The sequence below is a fragment of the Hyla sarda genome, chromosome 8 (genome assembly GCF_029499605.1).
Source record: "Hyla sarda isolate aHylSar1 chromosome 8, aHylSar1.hap1, whole genome shotgun sequence".
In the NCBI taxonomy this organism is placed as follows: domain Eukaryota; kingdom Metazoa; phylum Chordata; class Amphibia; order Anura; family Hylidae; genus Hyla; species Hyla sarda.
The window spans coordinates 220605010-220629147 of record NC_079196.1 but is presented as its reverse complement, the minus strand read 5'-3'; the positions used below and the strand labels follow the sequence as shown (position 1 = coordinate 220629147).

At 45.6% G+C, this 24138-nt stretch overlaps 2 protein-coding genes across 4 annotated transcripts in view; one reads left to right on the top strand and one right to left on the bottom strand.

Annotated features, from left to right (window-relative positions):
• CFAP70 (cilia and flagella associated protein 70) overlaps window positions 1–24138 on the bottom strand; it is a 69044-nt gene that overhangs the window by 35579 nt on the left and 9327 nt on the right. For all 3 annotated transcript variants that reach the window (XM_056536475.1, XM_056536476.1, XM_056536477.1), the window contains 8 exons: window positions 17139–17325; window positions 14697–14795; window positions 11648–11727; window positions 10116–10292; window positions 9093–9275; window positions 6455–6549; window positions 5003–5102; window positions 2811–2948 (listed from right to left, as the gene is read on the bottom strand). In XM_056536475.1, coding sequence (XP_056392450.1) covers window positions 2811–2948; window positions 5003–5102; window positions 6455–6549; window positions 9093–9275; window positions 10116–10292; window positions 11648–11727; window positions 14697–14795; window positions 17139–17325 — 1059 coding nt within the window. The remainder of the gene's footprint in view (window positions 1–2810; window positions 2949–5002; window positions 5103–6454; window positions 6550–9092; window positions 9276–10115; window positions 10293–11647; window positions 11728–14696; window positions 14796–17138; window positions 17326–24138) is intronic.
• Window positions 22494–24138, top strand: part of MSS51 (MSS51 mitochondrial translational activator) — a 136106-nt gene continuing 134461 nt past the window's right edge. The window contains exon 1 of the mRNA XM_056536481.1: window positions 22494–22515. The gene's annotated coding sequence lies outside the window, so the exon portion shown is untranslated. The remainder of the gene's footprint in view (window positions 22516–24138) is intronic.

Sequence of the window (24138 nt, the reverse complement as noted above, 5' to 3'; positions counted from 1 at the left end):
CAGCTGCTAAAGTTGAGTTGTTGTTTTCTGTCTGACAACAGTGCTCTCTGCTGACATCTCTACTTGTCTCGGGAACCGCCCAGTTTAGAAGAGCTTTGCTATGGGGATTTGCTTCTAAACTGGGCGGTTCCTGAGACACGTGTCATCAGAGAGCACTTAGACAGAAAAGAACAACCTTAACTTCAGTACTCATAAGTACTGAAAGGATTAAGATTTTTTAATAGAAGTAATTTACAAATCTGTTTAACTTTCTGGAGCCAGTTGATATATAAAAAAAAAGTTTTTTCCTGGATAACCCCTTTAACAGAAATAGTAACTACCAGCGAGGGATTGGCGTGGACCGTGTCGGTGGACCGGTTCTAAGATGCTACTGGTTTTCACCAGAGCCCGCCGCAAAGCGGGATGGTCTTGCTGCGGCGGTAGCAACCAGGTCGTATCCACCGGCAACGGCTCAACCTCGCTGACTGCTGAGAAGGCGTGGGACAGAAGGACTAGGCAGAGGCAAGGTCAGACGTAGCAGAAGGTCAGGGCAGGCGGCAAGGTTCGTAGTCAATGGTGATAGCAGAAGGTCTGGAAACACAGTTATGGCAAACACAGAAAACGCTTTGTCTAGGCACAAGGGCAACAAGATCCGGCAAAGCAGGGAAGGGGAAGTGAGGTAATATGGATGTGGAGCAGGTGGAAGCCAATTAGACTAATTTGGGCCAGGCACCAATCATTGGTGCACTGGCCCTTTAAATCTTAGAGAGCTGGCGCGCGCGCGCCCTAAGGAGCGGAGCCGCGCGCGCCAGGACGTGACAACCGGGGACCGGGACAGGTGAGTAGCTTGGGATGCGATTCGCGAGCGGGCGCGTCCCGCTATGCGAATCACATCCCCGCCAGCAGTGTCAGTGCAGCGCTCCCGGTCAGCGGGTCTGACCGGGGCGCTGCAGAGAGAGGAACGCCGCGAGCACTCCGGGGAGGAGCAGGGACCCGGAGCGCTCGGCGTAACAAATATTCAGTACATTTCCCAATGGCCTATGAGAAACTTTAAAGAATGGACTCCATAGCACATATTCTTTCTTTATTTAGATTTAATTATATAAATAAAAGGAACTTCCAAGAAATAGAGGAAAACTTCTAAGGTTACATATAGAGTTACTTTCTTATATACCGTATTTTTCGCCCTATAGGACGCACCGGTGTATAAGACGCACCCAATTTTAAAGGTGCAAAATCTAGAAAAAAAAGATTCTGCACCCAACAGTGATCTTCAACCTGCGGACCTCCAGATGTTGCAAAACTACAACTCCCAGCATGCCCGGACAGCCAACGGCTGTCCGGGCATGCTGGGAGTTGTAGTTTTGCAACATCTGGAGGTCCGCAGGTTGAAGACCACAGGTATAGGAGGTAATACGCACGTGTCCCCGCCGCTCCAGACCCGTCACCACTGTCCTGGATGTCGCTCCATCGCTGTCGCCGCGTCCCCGTGGTGTCCCCGACGCTCCGGACGTCTTCTTCCCCAGGATCCACGCTCTCCGTCGCCGTCATCACGTCGCTACGCACGCCGCTCCTATTGGATGACGGGACGGCGTGATGACGTCGAAGGAGAGCGCCGCCATGCAGGGGATCCTGGCACGGAGCAGACACCGAGGAGGCAGGTAAGGTCCCTCCCGGTGTCCTGTAAGCTGTTCGGGACGCCGCGATTTCACCGCGATGGTCCCGAACAGCCCGACTGAGCAGCCGGGTTAGTGTCACTTTGGCTTCAGACGCGGCGGTCAGCTTTGATCACCGCTAACGGTAATGTCCTGCATTAGCCGCAGGTCCCGGCCGTTGATGGCCGCAGGAACCGACCCGATAGGTGTGTATTCGCCATATAAGACGCACCAACTTTCCCCCCCCCCAGTTTTGGGGAACAAAAAGTGCGTCTTATACGGCGAAAAATACGGTATCTTTCTTTTCCTTTTTCTTCTTCTTTTCTTTTTTTTCTTTTTCTTTTTCTTTTTTTCTCTTTCTTTTTCCTTCTTTATCCTTTTCTTTTCTTTGTATTTTGTATGTGTTTTGAGTCTTTGTTATCTTTTGTAAATGTTTCATTTATACGAGTACGATTAATATTTGTGATTTAATTGTGAGACAGATGATGATAATGACTCAATATTTACTTATTTTGTGCTACACATATGTAAAAAAAAAATTAAAAAAATCTATAAAATTCTTGAAACGTGAATAAACCAAAAGAAATATTTATGCTCAGAAGTAAAAACAGATCAAAAAACGGACTGAAAAAAAAAAAAAAAAAACGGATGACATTAAAGGCTCATCCGTTTTCCATAGACTTCAATGTTAAATTTACTGTATCCGTTTTTTTTTTTTTTTTTTTTGACGGAAGAAAAAAAATACTGCATGTGGCGTTTTTTCCGCCATCAAAAAAAAGGGAAATGAGCGCGGACGGGTGCAAACGGATGTAAACAGATTGTAAAAAAAAAAATCCCATTGACATGAATGGGATTTTTTTAAAACCGTTTTTTAATCCGTTTACAGCCTGAAAGAACGGAACCGAAACGGGGATAAAAAAAACGGGGACAGACGGCCGTGAGAACGCCCCCTTATTCAGCTCACTGGGAATTGTCTAGCTTGGATACAACAGTAACAAACTATTTAGTGCAGTGTTTCCCAACCAGGGTGCCTCCAGCTGTTGCAAAACTACAACTCCTGCTGGGAGTTGTAGTTTTGCAACAGCTGGAGGCACCCTGGTTGGCAAACACTGATTTAGTGTATCACGTGTAAAGACCTTCAGGAGAGGTTGTTGATGGCAGCGTGTCCTGTCCTACCTTCTCCAGTACTTCTGCGTCCTGATAGGCCAGGATCTTGTAGGCGCCGCGCAGACGCTTGACTCCTGGGTACAGCAGGGGAACCATGTTCACATAGGCCACTCCATGGAAGGAGATCTGCGGGTCCTCATCACCCTGCTGGATGGAGCAGAGACAAAAGCTTCAGGTCCTCAGATGTACACACCCCCTGACGCCATGGCTCGTCTTCTTTACCAATAAGAGTGTAAGCTCTTGTGGACAGGAATCTTACCGCAGCCTGTGTCCTGCATTTAGTGTTCGCTTCAGTGTTATTATTATTAATAATAATAATAATAATAATAAGGGGATAGGGAATAAAAAGCTTGTCGGTTAGGGTCAAACTCAGTGTTTCCCAAACAGGGTGCCTCCAGCTGTTGCAAAACTACAACTCTCAACATACCCGGACAGCCGTTGGCTGTCCGGGTATGTTGGGAGTTGTAGTTTTGCAACAGCTGGAGGCACCCTGTTTGGGAAACACTGGTCTAACAGCTGGGACCTCCACAAATCAGGCGAACGGAAGAAAATTGTACCCCAAATTAATGGAGTGTCCTGATCCCATAGAGATAGCAGCAGTACACAGATACAGCTGGGCAGGGAGGTGTATAACTACTATATATCCTGATCCCATAGAGATAGCAGCAGTACACAGATACAGCTGGGCAGGGAGGTGTATAACTACTATATATCCTGATCCCATAGAGATAGCAGCAGCAGTATACAGATAGAGCTGGAGGGGAGGTGTATAACTACTATATATCCTCATCCCATAGAGATAGCAGCAGTATACAGATAGAGTTGGAGGGGAGGTGTATAACTACTATACATCCTGATCCTATAGAGACAGCAGCAGTATACAGATAGAGCTGGAGGGGAAGTGTATAACTACTATATAGCCTGATTCCATAGAGATAGCAACAGTATACAGATAGAGCTGGAGGGGAGGTGTATAACTACTATATATCCTGATCCCATAGAGATAGCAGCAGTATACAGATAGAGCTGGAGAGGAGGTGTATAACTACTATACATCCTGATCCCATAGAGATAGCAGCAGTATACAGATAGAGTTGGAGGGGAGGTGTATAACTACTATACATCCTGATCCTATAGAGACAGCAGCAGTATACAGATAGAGCTGGAGGGGAAGTATATAACTACTATATAGCCTGATTCCATAGATATTGCAGCAGCAGTATACAGATAGAGCTGTGAGAAGAGGTGTATAACTACTATATATCCTGATCCCATAGAGATAGCCGCAGTATACAGATAGAACTGGAGGGGAGGTGTATAACTACTATATATCCTAATCCCATAGAGATAGCAGCAGTATACAGATAGAGCTGGAGGGGAGGTGTATAACAACTATATATCCTGATCCCATAGATATAGCAGCAGTATACAGATAGAGCTGGAGGGGAGGTGTATAACTACTATATATCCTAATCCCATAGATATAGCAGCAGTATACAGATAGAGCTGGAGGGGAGGTGTATAACAACTATATATCCTGATCCCATAGAGATAGCAGCAGCAGTATACGGATAGAGCTCAGGGGGAGGTGTATAACTACTATATATCCTGATCCTATAGACATAGCAGCAGTATACAGATAGAGCTGGAGGGGAGGTGTATAACTACTATATATTCTGATCCCATAAAGATAGTAGCAGCAGTATACAGATAGAGCTGGAGGGGAGGTGTATAACTACTATATATCCTGATCCCATAGAGATAGCCACAGTATACAGATAGAGCTGGAGTGGAGGTGTATAACAACTATATATTCTGATCCCATAGAGATAGCAGCAGCAGTATACAGATAGAGCTGGAGGGGAGGTGTATAACTACTATATACCCTGATCCCATAAAGATAGTAGAAGTATACAGATAGAGCTGGATGGGAGGTGTATAACTACTATATATCCTGATCCCATAGAGATAGCAGCAGTATACAGATAGAGCTGCCAGGAGGGATCTAAATACTGTTATTTTCTGTGGGTCAGGTTGGTGATCACACAACCCAGTTACAGTATTGATCGCATGGATGCAACTGTGCTGGAATGAAACAGATGGAGCTGTGAGACTAGTAATGATATCTGTGCATGATATGGACGTAAAACCCCGGAGTGCTTCTTTAAGATTATTATGATATCACTGTCCATGAGACTTACCTTTTCTGCTTTTCCCGGTTTAGATTTGCCGGCAGGAGAAAACGGCGCTCTCATGACCTCCACCGGCCAATACCGGCACTCCGCAATCCGCTTCTGTAAACTGTGGCAGGCGACAAATTATTTGATCCGTAACATACTGACAGCAAGCAGTTTTATTACTGGTATTATATACCAGGCATAACCTAATACAGTGTTTCCCGACCAGTGTGCCTCCAGCTGTTGCCAAACTACAACTCCCGGCATGCCCGGACAGCCGAAGGCATGGGGCCCCACAGCAGTTCTGCCATGACCAGTGCCAGCCCTGGGTGCGTCTGCCACGTCTTCCATGGTGCCTCCTTATTCCATCATTGCCTACCTGGCAGTCATCAGAACTAGAGATGAGCGAACTTACAGTAAATTCGATTCGTCACGAACTTCTCGGCTCGGCAGTTGATGACTTATCCTGCATAAATTAGTTCAGCTTTCAGGTGCTCCGGTGGCTGGAAAAGGTGGATACAGTCCTAGGAAAGAGTCTCCTAGGACTGTATCCACCTTTTCCAGCCCACGGGAGCACCTGAAAGCTGAATTAATTTATGCAGGATAAGTCATCAACTGCCGAGCCGAGAAGTTAGTGACGAATCGAATTTACTGTAAGTTCGCTCATCTTTAATCAGAACTGCTGGCGCTTCCTACCTTATCAGTGCGGATTGGACACTTTTTTTTATTCCAATGACCAGATCAATGCTGGGCTCCAGTTGGCCTGTACACCCTCCTCCCCACAGGAGCTATTTAAAGGGGTATTCCGGAGGGGGAAAAAAAATATATTTTTTTTAAAGAGGTACTCTGGTGGAAAACTTTTTTTTTTTTTTTTTTAAATCAACTGATGGCGGAAAGTTAAACAGATTTGTACATTATTTCTATTTAAAAATCTTAATCCTTCCAGTACTTATCAGCTGCTGTATGCTACAGAGGAAGTTCTTTTCTTTTTGAATTTCTTTTCTGTCTTTCTGTCTGACCACAGTGCTCTCTGCTGACACCTCTGTCCATGTCAGGAACTGTCCGGAGCAGGAGCAAATCCCCATAGCAAACCTTTCCTGCTCTGGACAGTTCCTGACACGGACAGAGGTGTCAGCAGAGAGCACTGTGGTCAGACTGGGAAGAACTACACAACTTCCTCTGGAGAACACAGCAGCTGATAAGTACTGGAAGGGTTAAGATTTTTAAATAGAAATAGATTACAAATCTGTAATCTATCAGACAGAAAGGAAATTCAAAAAGAAAAGAACTTCCTCTGTAGTATACAACAGCTGATAAGTACTGGAAGGATTAAGATCTTTAAATAGAAGTTATATACAAATCTGTTTAACTTTCTGGCACCAGTTGACTTAAAAAACAAAACAACGTTTTCCACTGGAGTACCCCTTTAACCCCAAATAATCCCTCTATACAAGAAGCTTGCAGATTATTGGTCACCTGTTCGCTGCAGACTGGTCCAGGTAGAGGCGCCTCTCCGTGTCCCACGTCACCCTCTTTCTGTGAGTCTCGACTTCAATTCGGAAGTCCTTGTCCTGAAGCAAAACATGGGGGGGCAACCAGTTTATAGGAAGACCAGTGCAAATGAAACCAGTCACTGGGGCAGTATTTTCCAACCAGGGTGCCTCCAGCTGTTGCAAAACTACAACTCCCATCATGCCCGGCCCAGTCACTGGGGCAGTATTTTCCAACCAGGGTGCCTTCAGTTGTTGCAAAACTACAACTCCCATCATGCCCGGACGGACCAGTCACTGGGGCAGTATTTTCCAACCAGGGTGCCTCCAGCTGTTGCAAAACTACAACTCCCATCATGCCCGGCCCAGTCACTGGGGCAGTATTTTCCAACCAGGGTGCCTCCAGCTGTTGCAAAACTACAACTCTCATCATGCCCTTCGGCTGTCCGGGCATGCTGGGAGTTGTAGTTTTGCCTTCGGCTGTCCGGACATGCTGGGAGTTGTAGTTTTGCAACAGCAAAGGGAGGCACCCTGGTTGGTAAACACTGCATTGGGGGGTGATGGGTCTCCTTAAAGGGGTACTCAGGAAAAAAAATAAATTCAAATCAACCGGTGCCAGAAAGTCATACAGATTTGTAATCTATTTCTATTTAAAAATCTTAAGCCTTCCAGTACTTATGAGCTGCTGTATGCTCCAGAGAAAGTTATGTAGGCCTTTCCAGTCTGACCACAGTGCTTTCTGTGTCAGGAACTATCCAGAGCAGGAGAGGTTTGCTATGGGGATTTGCTCCTTATCTGCACAGTTCATGAAACGGACAGAGGTGGCAGCAGAGAACACTGTTGCCAGATTAGCAAAGGCTACACAACTTCCTGTTGAGCATACAGAAGCTGATAAGTACTGGAAGGATTAAAGGGGCACTCCACTGGAAAACATTTTTTTTTTTTTTTTTATAAATCAACTGGTGCCAGAAAGTTAAACAGATTTGTAAATTACTTCTATTAAAAAATCTTCATCCTTCCAGTACTTATCAGCTGTGATATGCTCCTTTCTTTTTGAATTTATTTCCAGTCTGACCACAGTGCTCTCTGCTGACAACTCTGTCCAGAGTAGGAGCAAACCCCATAGCAAACCTATCCTGCTCCGGAAAGTTCCTGACATGGACAGAGGTGTCAGCAGAGAGCACTGTGGTCAGACTGAAAGGAAATTCAAAAAGAAAAGAACTTCCTCTGTAGTATACAGCAGCTGATAAGTACTGGAAGGATTAAGATTTTTTTAAATAGAAGTCAGTTACAAATCTGTTTAATTTGCTGGCACCAGTTGATTTAAAAGAAAATGTTTTCCAGTGGAGTACCCCTTTAAGGTTTTAAAAATAGAAGTATTTTACAAATCTATTGAACTTTCTGGTACCAGTTAGTTTGAAAACATTTTGATTCCTCCTGAGTACCCCTTTAAGGAGAGTGCCAAGCTGGCAGAGGGAGTCGTACAGGTCATGCAATGCTCTCTGGGGAAAAATGATGCAGAGCATCTCTACTTCAGAAGAAAATGAGTGATACTGCTCAGGGCGACCAGTCAGATCCCAGCTCTCATACTTACAGTGCTGGTTGAATATACAGTGGTCCCTCAACATACAATGGTAATCCGTTCCAAATGAACCATCGTTACTTGAATCCATTGTATGTTGAGGGATCCGTGCAATAGTAATATAGAAAGTTATACTCACGTGTCCCCGCCGCTCCGGACCGTCACCGCTGCCCTGGATAGTCACTCTCCATTGCCGTCATCACGTCGCTGCGCACCCGCTCCTATTGGATGACGGGATGAGGTGCACGGCGACGTGATGACGACGAAGGAGAGTGATGGCCCTGCAGCGGAGCCTGAAGAGGAAGGTCCGGAGTGGCGGGGACAGGTGAGTGACACTCACCGGAGCACACGGGGCACATTAAATGGCTATCCGGCGGCAGCTGAAGTACAGTGGTCCCTCAACATACGATGGTTATTCGTTCCAAGCGACCCATCGTTTGTCGAATCCATCGTATGTTGAGGGATCCGTGCAATGTAAAAAGTGCATTTAATACTTACCTGTCCTCACCGCTCTTGATGCTGTCCCGCTGCTCCGGCTTCTTCGGGATCCTCCGGCTTCTTCCGCATTTTCTCCGGTGTCCGGGCCTCGCTTTCTGGTGACGTTATTACGTTGCCGGGACGGCGTGCGCAGCAACATAATAACTATGCCGGAAAGCGAGGCCCGGACCCTGGAGGAGATGCAAAAGACGCCGGAGGATCGCGAAGTGGACCCGGAGCAGCGGGAATAGGTAAGTGAACCTGTTCAAGATGCTTAAACTGCTATCCGGCAGAAGCTTAAGCATTTTGCGCTGTCTGATAGCAGTTAATGCGATGGCCCCGACATATAAAAGCATCGTATGCCGATTTGATCATATGTCGGGACCATCGCATGTCAGGGGTTACTGTAGTCTGCACTGCCGGATAGCCGTTTAAGCGATGGTCCCGACATAGAAAACCATCACATGTTGAAATTATCATATGTCGGGCCCATCGTAGGTCGGGGGATCACTGTATGAAACTAGAGACCTGATTGGTGGATACAGGAAGTCCTATTAGATTTCACCTCTCTCTTGTTCATTTCTCCGTCCTCTTCTTCATAGGCCCCTGAGAGAATGAAGGATTCTGGGATATGCTGAGCTCCTGGAGCCAAGATCCCGCTCATAGGCCATCGCTTCTGTCGGGAGACTGGCTCGCCTTCGCCGCCGCCTTTCAGAACGCCATTGGAAAAGATCAGAGTGGAATCTTTCTGCACCAAAACAGGAAACAGGAGTCAATAAGTGATAATCTGCAGGTGTCTATATCTAATACTGTATATACATGGCTTGGGCCTCTCAGAGACTACTTCTGTACAGTGTCCTGCTGCCGCAAACCAATACTCCCAGCCCGGAATATAGCAGCATGATAGTGTCTAATCCACTGTTTCCCAACCAGAGTGCCTCCAGCTATTGATTTAAAAATAAAATGTTTTCCAGTGGAGAACCCCTTTAATCCTTTCAGTACTTATCAGCTTCTGTATGCTCAACAGGAAGTTGTGTAGCCCTTTTCCAGTCTGGCCACAGTCTTCTCTGCTGACACCTCTGTCCGTTTCATGAACTGTGCAGATCAGGAGCAAATCCCCATAGCAAACCTCTCCTGCTCTAGACAGTTCCTGACACGGACAGAGGTGGCAGCAGAGAGCACTGTGGTCAGACTGGAAAGAACTACACAACTTCCTCTGGAGCATACGGCAGCTGATAAGTACTGGAAGGGTTAAGATTTTTAAATAGAAATAGATTACAAATCTGTCTGACTTTCTGGCACCGGTTGATTTGAAATGTTGTTTTCCAGAGTACCCCTTTAAGGAGACCCATCACCCCCCAATGCAGTGTTTCCCAACCAGGTTGCCTCCAGCTGTTGCAAAACTACATCTCCCAGCATGCCCGGACAGCCGAAGGCTATCCGGGTATGCTGGGAGTTGTAGTTTTGCAACAGCTGGAGGCACCCTGGTTGGAAAATACTGCCCCAGTGACTGGTTTTATTTTGGAGGGCTAGTTGGCCAAGTGTTGATCATGTATGAACCAGAGGCACATAGCCGGTCATACCCTACCTCTCCAGCAGATGGCATCTGAAGACTGGTCACATAATTATACGGGGGCCCGGTGGGTGACCAGGAGTCAGGGGCACAGTACGCGGCTTCCATAGTCACTCGGAGCAAGTTTCCATGACTTATCTGTGACTCAGCGAGTAAGGGCATCGGGGCAGACAGCGCCACCTCCAGGCTGGGCTGAGATGTTAAGAAATGAAGAAGTCATAAACATTTTACAGTAGAAATCTACACAAAAAGCTGAAACTTTTTAGTTCTATTTGCGTTATAATTGCTCAACAATTCCCAGATTGTTGCTTGCTGTCAGTGAATGAAAACATTCTAGTAAATGTGAGGGGTCAAATCCCCTCCTGAACCGGTCCTGTTGAGACAGCAAAACAGTTACCAGCCTGTCCAGGAGATAGAGATAGTTTTCTACACTGTAGATATGGTAACAAACCCTCACCTGTAAAACTGGCTATACACATTAAAAAGGGGGTACTCTGCTGGAAAACCGGTGCCAGAAAGTTAAACGGATTTGTTAATTACTTCTATTTAAAAATCTTAATCCTTCCAGTACTTATCAGCTGCTGCATGATCCACAGGAAGTTCTTTTCTTTTTGAATTTCTTTTCTGTCTGACCACAGTGCTCTCTGCTGACAGCTCTGTCCATGTCAGGAACTGTCCAGAGAAGGAGCAAATTCCCATAGCAAAACTCTCCCTGCTCAGGACAGTTCCTGACATGGACAGAGGTGTCAGCAGAGAGCACTGTGGTAAGGCAGAAAGGAAATTCAAAAAGAAAATAACTTCCTGTGGAGCATACAGCAGCTGATAAGTGCTGGAAGGATTAAGATTTTTAAATAGAAGTAATTTACACATCTGTTTAACTTTCTGGCACCAGTTGATTTAAAAAAAATCGTTGTCCACCGGAGTACCCCTTTAAATATGTGATTTTTCCTAACTTCCCATTTTACTATCTATATTTTGTAATAATCTAAAAATCTTTAAAAGGCCTTAAACTCAGCTGAGACTTGTTCTGTACAGATCATTTTTAGGTAATGCCTTTTCTCTAAGCCCAGGCAAGCAGTAAAATGAAAGGTGATACCAGTAGAGAGATAACACTGGATCCACCACCATTCACAGCAGAGATCAGCCTTCCCCTCCCTGTAGAATGACCTCTGAAAAGGTCACAGAGCATGCCCAGTAGCGTCTTAATTTCATCTAAATGGGACAGGTCCTGTCTATTGTTGTCTCTGGTCTCCATGGGTCCTGCAGTAAAGCACATCACTAAATGCTGTAAAAACTGCTCAGGCAAGATAGCAGCCCCTATAGCCCAGAAATTGCAACAGAATAGATAAAAATTTTAATAATGTGATACATTTCCTTTAATGGGTCAGGACAGGGTTTCCTCCTCTCACTGTAAACAAGAATGTTCCAATTCTCTTACAGCAAGCAGAGGTCTTAGAAACATGTTAAAAAAAATCTAAATATAAGTTAGATTAGAACGTTCTAAAACTTTTTCCCCCAAAAAATACTTTTTCTAGTTTGATAGTTACCTTGGCCTCTGGGGGAACAGTTTCAAGAGGAGACCCATGGATGGGGTGCAGGGGTACGGTAACCTTAAAATTACATTCACCTGAAGATGCAAGAAGAAGATGACAAATATATAACAAGAGGAAATACATGAAAATGATTGGTATCTTGAAGATCACTGGTAGTAGACTATAGGGCAGACCTGGGCATTGTACGGCCTGCGGGCCACATACGGCCCTTTGATTGGCTCTGACCGGCCCGCGCTGACTGTCGGGCCGTACAATGCTCAGGTCTGCTATAGGACCTTGGTATTCAAACTGCAAACTGTGGGCTTTAAAGGGGTACTCCAGTGGAAAACTTTTTTTTTTTTTTTTTTTATGAACTGGTGCTAGTAAGTTAAATAGATTTGAAATTTAAAATTGAAATTAAATTAAAATTGAAATTCTTTTCTGTCTGACCACAGTGCTCTCTGCTGACACCTCTGTCCATGTCAGAAACTGTCCAGAGAAGGAGAAAATCCTCATAGCAAACCTATCCTGCTCCGGACAGTATCTAATCCCGACTCTCACTGACACTGATCCCTGTGTTTCTTTTCATTCAAAACCCCCTCTTTCTACCTGATTTATTGTCTTCTTGGCTGTTCATTCAGCTGTCCTAGTGTGAGGGAGGAAGGGGGTGTTGCCCAGCATAGAGGCTATGAGCACAGCAGCTGGCAGCTCTGAATCTTCTCCTCTCTGTTTACAACTGCATGTGCAGAGAGAAGAAAGATCGGAGCTCAGATAGTAAAATGAATGAGGGCCTGCAGTAAGTCAGAGTCAGGAGTATGCCCTGCTGTGCTATGAGCAGTGCTGAGCTTGTCTGTGTCCTGGCTGCAGTCGGAGATTTAGGACTACAGCATGAGTCTGAAATCTATAAAAAGGGCTTGTGACCAGGACTGGTAGGGAGACCCCTAGTGGTCATTTTTTCAAAGTGGAAAATTAAATAGAAAGAAGCATATTTTTTAATAACATGGAATTGGAAAGTTATTCTGCATACATTAATCTGTAATATATCAAAAGTTTTTTTGATGAAAGGTACCCTGTTTTAACTATACAAGGAATTCCTGTTGACCTAGAGAGTGTAAACCAGAGACACATAGTAGATCCCATTTGATCTCCCATGAGCTGCAGATCAATGTTCTCCCATTACAAGACGTCTTGGATACAAATTCTCTGTATTCCCAGTAAACACCAAGTAGGGATTACACTGAGAAAACACACAGGGGGGAACCATAGTGTGAGCGGACAGGATGTGAAATCTTCTGCCCTGCGGGGGGCACGTCAGCTGCTAGAAGGTAAAGTATCCGGGATCTGAGGATCAGCGATGAGAGTTCAGCGTCCGGTCGCAATGTGCGAGGCCAAATCTCTATCACTGATGACTGAATATCCCTGTCAAGAGTCCTGATCCGCCTCACATAGTCAGCCCTGCCAGCCAAAAAAATCATAAGGGCACAGGCCGTCATATTTAAAGGGATACTCCGGAGGAAAAAAATGTTTTCAAATCAACTGATGGCAGAAATGAATACATTTGTAAAATACTTCTATTTACAAATCTTAAAGGGGTACTCCAGAGGAAAACTTTTTATATATATATATTTTTTTTAAATCAACTGGTGCCAGAAAGTTAAACAGATTTGTAAATTACTTCTATTAAAAAATCTTAATCCTTCCAGTACTTATTAGCTGCTGAATACTATAGAGGAAATTCTTTTCTTTTTGGAACACAGAGCTCTCTGCTGAATCATGACCACAGTGCTCTCTGCTGACATCTCTGTCCATTTTATGAACTTTCCAGAGCAGCATTTGTTTTCTATGGGGATTTTCTCCTACTCTGGACAGTTCTTAAAAAGGACAGAGATGTCAGCAGAGAGCTCTGTGTTACAAAAAGAAAAGAATTTCCTCTAGTATTCAGCCGCTAATAAGTACTGGAAAGATTAAGATTTTTTAATAGAAGTAATTTACAAATCTGTGTAACTTTCTGGCACCAGTTGATTTAAAAAAAAAAAAAAAGTTTTCCACCGGAGTACCCCTTTAAAGGTGTAGTCTTGTGGAAGACAACTTATCCCCTATCCACAGGGGGTCCCAGTGGTCGGAATGGGCCCCGGGTCTCTATGAGGAGTGGGTGCAGCAGATGTGCGCGTCATGCATTCTCTATGGGAACGGGTGTTCTCAGAGAAATGAATTAAGCGCGTGCTGTCTGCTGTGTGCACTCCTCCCAGCATGCCCGGACAGCCAGTAGTTGTCTTACACTGGACTACACCTTTAAGCCTTCCAGTACTTATCAGCTGCTGTATGCTCCACAGAAAGTTGTGTAGATCTTTCCAGTCTGACAACAGTGCTCTCTGCTGCCACCTCTGTTCATGTCAGGAACTGTCCACAGCAGGAGAGGTTTGCTATGGGGATTTGCTCCTGCTCTGGACAGTTCCTGACATGGACAGAGGTGGCAGCAGAGAGCACTGTGGTCAGACTGGAAAGAACCAAACAACTTCCTGTGGAGCATACAGCAGCTGATAAGTACTGGAATGATTAAGATTTTTATATAATAGTAATTTACAAATCTGGTCACCGGTTGATTTAAAAACATTTTTATTCCTCCGGAGTACCTCTTTGAAGGGCACTGCTCACCACTGAGTCCCCTTAAAGCATTCGGGAAACAAAATGTTCTGTACGCCGGGGGCTCGTGACGTCCCTGCCCCTTCCCCTCCCTCGTGATGTCAGGCCCCTCCCCCTCAATGCAAGTCTATGGGAGGGGGTGTGGCAGCCATCACGAGGGGGGCGGGACCGTGGTGTCACCAGCCCCTGGTGCAGGCTTTAAGCTTTTGGAGCATTTTGTTCGGAACACTGAGCAGCGGAGTACCCCTTTAAATCATAGACATGGAGGAGTGGATAGATCTTCTGTACACAGATCAGTGTTTCCATATGTTGCACAACTACAACTACCGTCATGTCCGGCATGATGTGAGTTTTGTAACACAAGGACAAGTATGGGTTAGAAACATTGAGATAGATAATATTATCTAAGAGTCTCCCTCACCTCGCAGTAGGGGCAGCAGATCCACAGCGCACTGCCCCAAGACACTGGTCTTCTCCTCCTTCTGCTTCTTCTCCTTGGGTAAGATCTCAATGACGGTCACTGGAGAAAGTGAAGAGTGAGAGGTCAGTAATACCGGCGTAGGCCACTCAGAGGCGCACCTGGAAGCTCCTGAAAAGGGGATCAGGCATTAGGGCTCTTTACGCCCCCTATAGCAGTGGTTCTCAACCTTTTTTGCCTCAGTACCCCTTGACAGCCCATTCCTGAAAAATTGTACCCCTATATTAGAGACATGTTGTAATGATTATAGTATAATTCAGTGGTCTTCAAGCTGTGGACCTCCAGATGATGCAAAACTACAACTCCCAGCATGCCCGGACAGCCAACGGCTGTCCGGGCATGCTGGGAGTTGTAGTTTTGCAACATCTGGAGATCCACAGGTTGAAGATCACTGGTATAATTCATATGCTTTACTTTCCGCCGCCTGTTCCTCCCCCTATCTCCCCAGTCCCCGATTTACAGGTGACGTCTTCTCTAACCGGAGTTATTTACTCTTCTTTTCTTCTCTATCTGGCCTAGACCGCCATTAAGATTTCTCCCATACAAGACTTCTCCACAGAACCAGCCAAACAAACATTTTAGGCTCCATTCTGCAGTACAATACCCACCTATTTACAAACTCCCCATGTTTATTGTCGCACACAGTAATAGTACCCGCATTGCGTCCCCATAAAGTTGTTAGGCCCCCTCTGTACCCCCAAGTACAGTGACCCCCCGACCTACGATGGCCCCGACATACGATCATTTCAGCATATGATCACTCTCAGAGGCCATCGCATGTTGAAGGCAGCATCAACCTACGATGCTTTTGTATGTCGGGGCCATCGCATAAACGGCTATCCTGCAGCGCAGACTGCTTCAGCTGCCACCGGATAGCCGTTTACGGTGCCCCGTGTGGTCCGCTGACGATCACTTACCTGTCCTCGGGGCTCCGGCGCGTCCTCTTCGGGATCCCCTGCATCGTCGGCGCTCTCCATCGTCGTCATCACGTCGCTGCGCACGCCGTCCCGTCATCCAATAGGAGCGGCGTGCGTAACAACGTGATGGCGGAGACGGAGAGAGCGAGGATGCTGGGGAAGCAGAGGCCTTGCCGGAGCGTCGGGGACACCTCGGGGACGCGGCGACAGCGATGGAGGGCGACATCCAGGGCAGCGGTGACGAGCGGTGACGGTCCGGAGTGGCGGGGACACGTGAGTATAACCTCCAATACCAGTGGTCTTCAACCTGCAGACCTCCAGATGTTGCAAAACTACAACTCCCAGCATGCCCGGACAGCCGTTGGCTGTCCGGGCATGCTGGGTGTTGTAGTTTTGCAACATCTGGAGGTCCTCAGGTTGTAGACCACTGTCCTATACTTTACATTGCACGGATCCCTCAACATCCGATGGTTTCAACAAACGATGGTCCGTTTGGCACGGATTACCATCGTATGTTGAGGGACCACTGTATAGCTGTAGGCCCCCAAACTGTCCCCAAATATAGTTGTAGGCCGCCATACTGTCCCCAAATATAGTTGTAGGCCGCCATACTGTCCCGCTTTGGTGCTCCTCTGGTCCGGGGACCTATTGTTATGGCTCATAGCAGTAGGTCCCCGGTCTGCAGGGGCAGTGGAGCAACAAAGCTGATGGTAGTTACTGCACACAGCCCGCACTTCCCCTTCGCTGTCCTCCTCCTCCGCTCCTCGTGCAGTGACGTCAGACGACCATTTCTTTCACAGTGGTCCAGACCAGTAGCCAGTGGCTGTGGCTGCCATTACTGATTTTTTTCAAGTACCCCCTGGAGAACTGTTAAAGGGGTACTCCGGTGAAAAACTTTTTTTTTTTTTTTTTTTTTTAAATCAACTGGTGCCAGAAAGTTAAACAGATTTGTAAATTACTTCTATTAAAAAATCTTAATTCTTTCTGTACGTATTAGCTGCTGAATACTACAGCGGCAATTCTTTTCTTTTTGAAACACAGAGCTCTCTGCTGACATCACGAGCACAGTGCTCTCTGCTGACATCTCTGTCCATTTTAGGAACTGTCCAGGGTAAAAGGAAATCCCCATAGCAAACATATGCTGTTCTGGACAGTTCCTAAAATGGACAAAGATGTCAGCAGAGAGCACTGTGCTCGTGATGTCAGCAGAGAGCTCTGTGTTCCAAAAAGAAAAGAATTTCCGCTGTAGTATTCAGCAGCTAATAAGTACAGGAAGGATTAAGATTTTTTAATAGAAGTAATTTACAAATCTGTTTAACTTTCTGGCACCAGTTGATTTAAAAAAAAAAAAAAAAAAAAAGTTTTTCACCGGAGTACCCCTTTAAGTACCCCTGGGGTTACTTGTACAACAAGCTGAGAACCACTGATCTATAGGGAAGAACTGCAAGGACGGGATCGGGCTACTTACATAGGACAGGTTTGTGGGCGACATCATCCAGGCCGTGAGGACTTTCACCCCCAATGTCGAAGCTGCTGGTGAAGTTGTACTCGGTGGGCTTGCTGGGGGTGGTCTCAAGCTTGGGGGAGTCTCCTAGGAGGATGTTATTAAATTCGGACCTCACGTAGGTGACCGGGACGTCTCCTTTAACTCCTTTCTGTTAGAGAGAAATGACGGTCAGTACATATCATGGCACAAACTGGAAACATCGGGGGAGATTTATAAAAACCTGTCCAGAGGAAATGTTGTCTAGTTGCCCATAGCAACCACTCAGATGGCTACTTTCACTTTTCACAGGTCTTTTCAAAAATGAAAGAAGCCATCTGATTGGTTGCTATGGGCAACTTAGCAACATTTCCTCTGGACAGGGTTTTGATAAATTTCCCCCTTCATCCTTACACCACAGACCACCAGGGAAAATATCATTAATATCTTTACTACCCCAGACGACCAGGAACAATTATCATTAACATCTTCACTACCCTGGACAGGCAGGGACATGATCATTAACATCTTTACTACCCCAGACGACCAGGAACAATAATCATTAACATCTTCACTACCCTGGACCAGCAGGGACATAATCATTAACATCTTCACTACCCTGGACCAGCAGGAACAATTATCATTAACATCTTCACTACCCTGGACCAGCAGGGACATGATCATTAACATCTTCACTACCCTGGACCAGCAGGGACATGATCATTAAAATCTTCACTACCCTGGACAGGCAGGGACATGATCATTAACATCTTCACTACCCTGGACCAGCAGGGACATGATCATTAAAATCTTCACTACCCTGGACCAGCAGGGACATGATCATTAACATCTTCACTACCCTGGACCAGCAGGGACATGATCATTAACATCTTCACTACCCTGGACCAGCAGGGACATGATCATTAACATCTTCACTACCCTGGACCAGCAGGGACATGATCATTAACATCTTCATTACCCTGGACCAGCAGGGACATGATCATTAAAATCTTCACTACCCTGGACCAGCAGGGACATGATCATTAACATCTTCACTACCCTGGACCAGCAGGGACATGATCATTAACATCTTCACAACCCTGGACCAGCAGGGACATAATCATTAAAATCTTCACTACCCTGGACCAGCAGGGACATGATCATTAACATCTTCATTACCCTGGACCAGCAGGGACATGATCATTAAAATCTTCACTACCCTGGACCAGCAGGGACATGATCATTAACATCTTCACTACCCTGGACCAGCAGGGACATGATCATTAACATCTTCACTACCCTGGACCAGCAGGGACATGATCATTAACATCTTCACTACCCTGGACCAGCAGGGACATGATCATTAACATCTTCACTACCCTGGACCAGCAGGGACATGATCATTAACATCTTCACTACCCTGGACCAGCAGGGACATGATCATTAACATCTTCACTACCCTGGACCAGCAGGGACATGATCATTAACATCTTCACTACCCTGGACCAGCAGGGACATGATCATTAAAATCTTCACTACCCTGGACCAGCAGGGACATGATCATTAACATCTTCACTACCCTGGACCAGCAGGGACATGATCATTAAAATCTTCACTACCCTGGACCAGCAGGGACATGATCATTAACATCTTCATTACCCTGGACCAGCAGGGACATGATCATTAAAATCTTCACTACCCTGGACCAGCAGGGACATGATCATTAACATCTTCACTACCCTGGACCAGCAGGGACATGATCATTAACATCTTCACTACCCTGGACCAGCAGGGACATGATCATTAACATCTTCATTACCCTGGACCAGCAGGGACATGATCATTAAAATCTTCACTACCCTGGACCAGCAGGGACATGATCATTAACATCTTCATTACCCTGGACAAGCAGGGACATGATCATTAAAATCTTCACTACCCTGGACCAGCAGGGACATGATCATTAACATCTTCACTACCCTGGACCAGCAGGGACATGATCATTAACATCTTCACTACCCTGAACCAGCAGGGACATGATCATTAACATCTTCACTACCCTGGACCAGCAGGGACATGATCATTAACATCTTCACTACCCTTGACCAGCAGGGACATAATCATTAAAATCTTCACTACCCTGGACCAGCAGGGACATGATCATTAACATCTTCATTACCCTGGACCAGCAGGGACATGATCATTAAAATCTTCACTACCCTGGACCAGCAGGGACATGATCATTAACATCTTCACTATACTGGACCAGCAGGGACATGATCATTAACATCTTCACTACCCTGGACCAGCAGGGACATGATCATTAACATCTTCACTACCCTGGACCAGCAGGGACATGATCATTAACATCTTCACTACCCTGGACCAGCAGGGACATGATCATTAACATCTTCACTACCCTGGACAGGCAGGGACATGATCATTAACATCTTCACTACCCTGAACCAGCAGGGACATGATCATTAACATCTTCACTACCCTGGACCAGCAGGAACAATAATCATTAACATCTTCACTACCCTGGACCAGCAGGGACATGATCATTAACATCTTCACTACCCTGGACCAGCAGGGACATGATCATTAACATCTTCACTACCCTGGACCAGCAGGGACATGATCATTAACATCTTCACTACCCTGGACCAGCAGGGACATGATCAATAACATCTTCACTACCCTGGACCAGCAGGGACATGATCATTAACATCTTCACTACCCTGGACCAGCAGGGACATGATCATTAACATCTTCACTACCCTGGACCAGCAGGAACAATAATCATTAACATCTTCACTGCCCTGGACCAGCAGGGACATGATCATTAACATCTTCACTACCCTGGACCAGCAGGGACATAATCATTAAAATCTTCACTACCCTGGACCAGCAGGGACATGATCATTAACATCTTCACTATACTGGACCAGCAGGGACATGATCATTAACATCTTCACTACCCTGGACCAGCAGGGACATGATCATTAACATCTTCACTACCCTGGACCAGCAGGGACATGATCATTAACATCTTCACTACCCTGGACCAGCAGGGACATGATCATTAACATCTTCACTACCCTGGACAGGCAGGGACATGATCATTAACATCTTCACTACCCTGGACCAGCAGGGACATGATCATTAACATCTTCACTACCCTGGACCAGCAGGAACAATAATCATTAACATCTTCACTACCCTGGACCAGCAGGGACATGATCATTAACATCTTCACTACCCTGGACCAGCAGGGACATGATCATTAACATCTTCACTACCCTGGACCAGCAGGGACATGATCATTAACATCTTCACTACCCTGGACCAGCAGGGACATGATCAATAACATCTTCACTACCCTGGACCAGCAGGGACATGATCATTAACATCTTCACTACCCTGGACCAGCAGGGACATGATCATTAACATCTTCACTACCCTGGACCAGCAGGAACAATAATCATTAACATCTTCACTGCCCTGGACCAGCAGGGACATGATCATTAACATCTTCACTACCCTGGACCAGCAGGGACATAATCATTAAAATCTTCACTACCCTGGACCAGCAGGGACATGATCATTAACATCTTCATTACCCTGGACCAGCAGGGACATGATCATTAAAATCTTCACTACCCTGGACCAGCAGGGACATGATCATTAACATCTTCACTACCCTGGACCAGCAGGGACATGATCATTAACATCTTCACTACCCTGGACCAGCAGGGACATGATCATTAACATCTTCACTACCCTTGACCAGCAGGGACATGATCATTAACATCTTCACTACCCTGGACCAGCAGGGACATGATCATCAACATCTTTACTACCCTGGACCAGCAGGGACATGATCATTAACATCTTCACTACCCTGGACCAGCAGGGACATGATCATTAACATCTTCACTACCCTGGACCAGCAGGAACAATAATCATTAACATCTTCACTACCCTGGACCAGCAGGGACATGATCATTAACATCTTCACTACCCTGGACCAGCAGGGACATGATCATTAACATCTTCACTACCCTGGACCAGCAGGAACAATAATCATTAACATCTTCACTACCCTGGACCAGCAGGGACATGATCATTAACATCTTCACTACCCTGGACCAGCAGGGACATGATCATTAACATCTTCACAACCCTGGACCAGCAGGAACAATAATCATTAACATCTTCACTACCCTGGACCAGCAGGGACATGATCATTAACATCTTCACTACCCTGGACCAGCAGGGACATGATCATTAACATCTTCACTACCCTGGACCAGCAGGGACATGATCAATAACATCTTCACTACCCTGGACCAGCAGGGACATGATCATTAACATCTTCACTACCCTGGACCAGCAGGGACATGATCATTAACATCTTCACTACCCTGGACCAGCAGGAACAATAATCATTAACATCTTCACTGCCCTGGACCAGCAGGGACATGATCATTAACATCTTCACTACCCTGGACCAGCAGGGACGTAATCATTAAAATCTTCACTACCCTGGACCAGCAGGGACATGATCATTAACATCTTCATTACCCTGGACCAGCAGGGACATGATCATTAAAATCTTCACTACCCTGGACCAGCAGGGACATGATCATTAACATCTTCACTACCCTGGACCAGCAGGGACATGATCATTAACATCTTCACTACCCTGGACCAGCAGGGACATGATCATTAACATCTTCACTACCCTGGACCAGCAGGGACATGATCATTAACATCTTCACTACCCTGGACCAGCAGGGACATGATCATCAACATCTTTACTACCCTGGACCAGCAGGGACATGATCATTAACATCTTCACTACCCTGGACCAGCAGGGACATGATCATTAACATCTTCACTACCCTGGACCAGCAGGAACAATAATCATTAACATCTTCACTACCCTGGACCAGCAGGGACATGATCATTAACATCTTCACTACCCTGGACCAGCAGGGACATGATCATTAACATCTTCACTACCCTGGACCAGCAGGAACAATAATCATTAACATCTTCACTACCCTGGACCAGCAGGGACATGATCATTAACATCTTCACTACCCTGGACCAGCAGGGACATGATCATTAACATCTTCACAACCCTGGACCAGCAGGAACAATAATCATTAACATCTTCACTACCCTGGACCAGCAGGGACATGATCATTAACATCTTCACTACCCTGGACCAGCAGGGACATGATCCTTAACAGTCCAGATCAGAATAGAGCAGTTCCGACACCGCCAATCCTCGTAGAGGCGTGCACACCTCAAAGAAGTGCGTATCAGCGTAAGAAACAGCTGTTGCCGCCAGGTAGCATTCCCTTGTTTTAAATATTCCTGCTGCACTGTGGTTTATAATAAAGACAAGATGATTGGGTGAGGATGAGGGTGAGGATGAGGGTGAGTGCTACTTTATCAAAGTTACATTATCATTAATCTCTTCCCTCCCCCAGACCACCAGGAAAAAAATTATCAATAACATTTTCACTACCAGGGATATTATCATTAACCCCTCCACTACTTCAGATCCCCAAGGACATTATCATTAACACCTTCACTACCCAAGACCACCAGAAACATTACCATTAACATCTTTACTACCCCAGAATACCAGAGAGAGATTATCATTAACACCTTAACTACCCCACATCACCTGGGTTATTTCAATAACTAACTTCACCCGAAATATTAGACTTCACCCATTAGGACTCCTAGCCCACTAAAGTTACTAGAAAACTTTATTACCCTGGACCACCAGGGAGGGGTATTACCATGGACTTATTTTTTACCCTACACTGTAAAAATGTCTTAAAGGGGTACTCCGGTGGAAAACATTATTATAATTTTTTTTTTTTTTAATCAACTGGTGCCAGAAAGTTAAACAGATTTGTAAATTACTTCAATTAAAAAGTTTTAATCCTTCCAGTACTTATCAGCTGCTGTATGCTCCAGAGGAAGTGGGGTTTTTTTGCGTTTCTTTTCTGTCTGACCACAGTGCTCTCTACTGATTTGTAAATTACTTCTATTAAAAAATCTTTACCCTTCCTGTACTTTTTAGCAGCTGTATGCTACAGAGGAAATTCTTTTCTTTTTGAATATCTTTTTTGTCTTGTCCACAGTGCTCTCTGCTGACACCTGATGCCCGTATCAGGAACTGTCCAGAGCAGGAGAAAATCCTCATAGCAAACCTATGCTGCTCTGGACAGTTCCTGACACGGACAGAGGTGTCAGCAGAGAGCACTGTGGTCAGACAGAAAAGAAATTCAAAAAGAAAAGAATTTCCTCTGTAGCATACAGCTGCTAAAAAGTAATGGAAGGGTACAGATTTTTTGAATACGAGTCATTTACAAATCTGTTTAACTTTCTGGCACCAGTTCATAAAAAAAAAAAAAAAATGAAAAAGAGTTTTCCACCCCTTTAACCTCTAAACCACCATAAACTCCTACATACATTACCATTAGCCTTATCTACCATAGCTCAAGACAATTCCGAGACATTTGTCACGATTTCTCCGCAGACTCCCCACCCTTATAATTTATGGGTGGGCCAATGGATGAAAGAGGTGAAGGGGGGGGGGCACCCAACATTTCTTGGCATGATTAAGGGTCCAGTTTGACCCGAAACGCGTTGGTGTTTCCGTGTGTTCCATGTGATCGTCTAATAAAGCTCCTGCTTGACTTCATCCTGCGCTGGACATTCCTTTTCCTTGTCAACATTTTATTACGTTATGGAGACGGAATTCTATATGTGAGACCCGCGTCGACGTCAGGCTGCAATAACGTCTGCCCCCCTCTCATGGTCGACATCTTTAAATTCAAATTTAAATTAAATCATGATTCCCCTATTTCCATTCCGTCCGCGATACGAATCTGTCGGCTGCTGTAATGGGTTAACAGGCGGCGCGGGGAGTCATCAGGCAAGGTGCTATTTATGA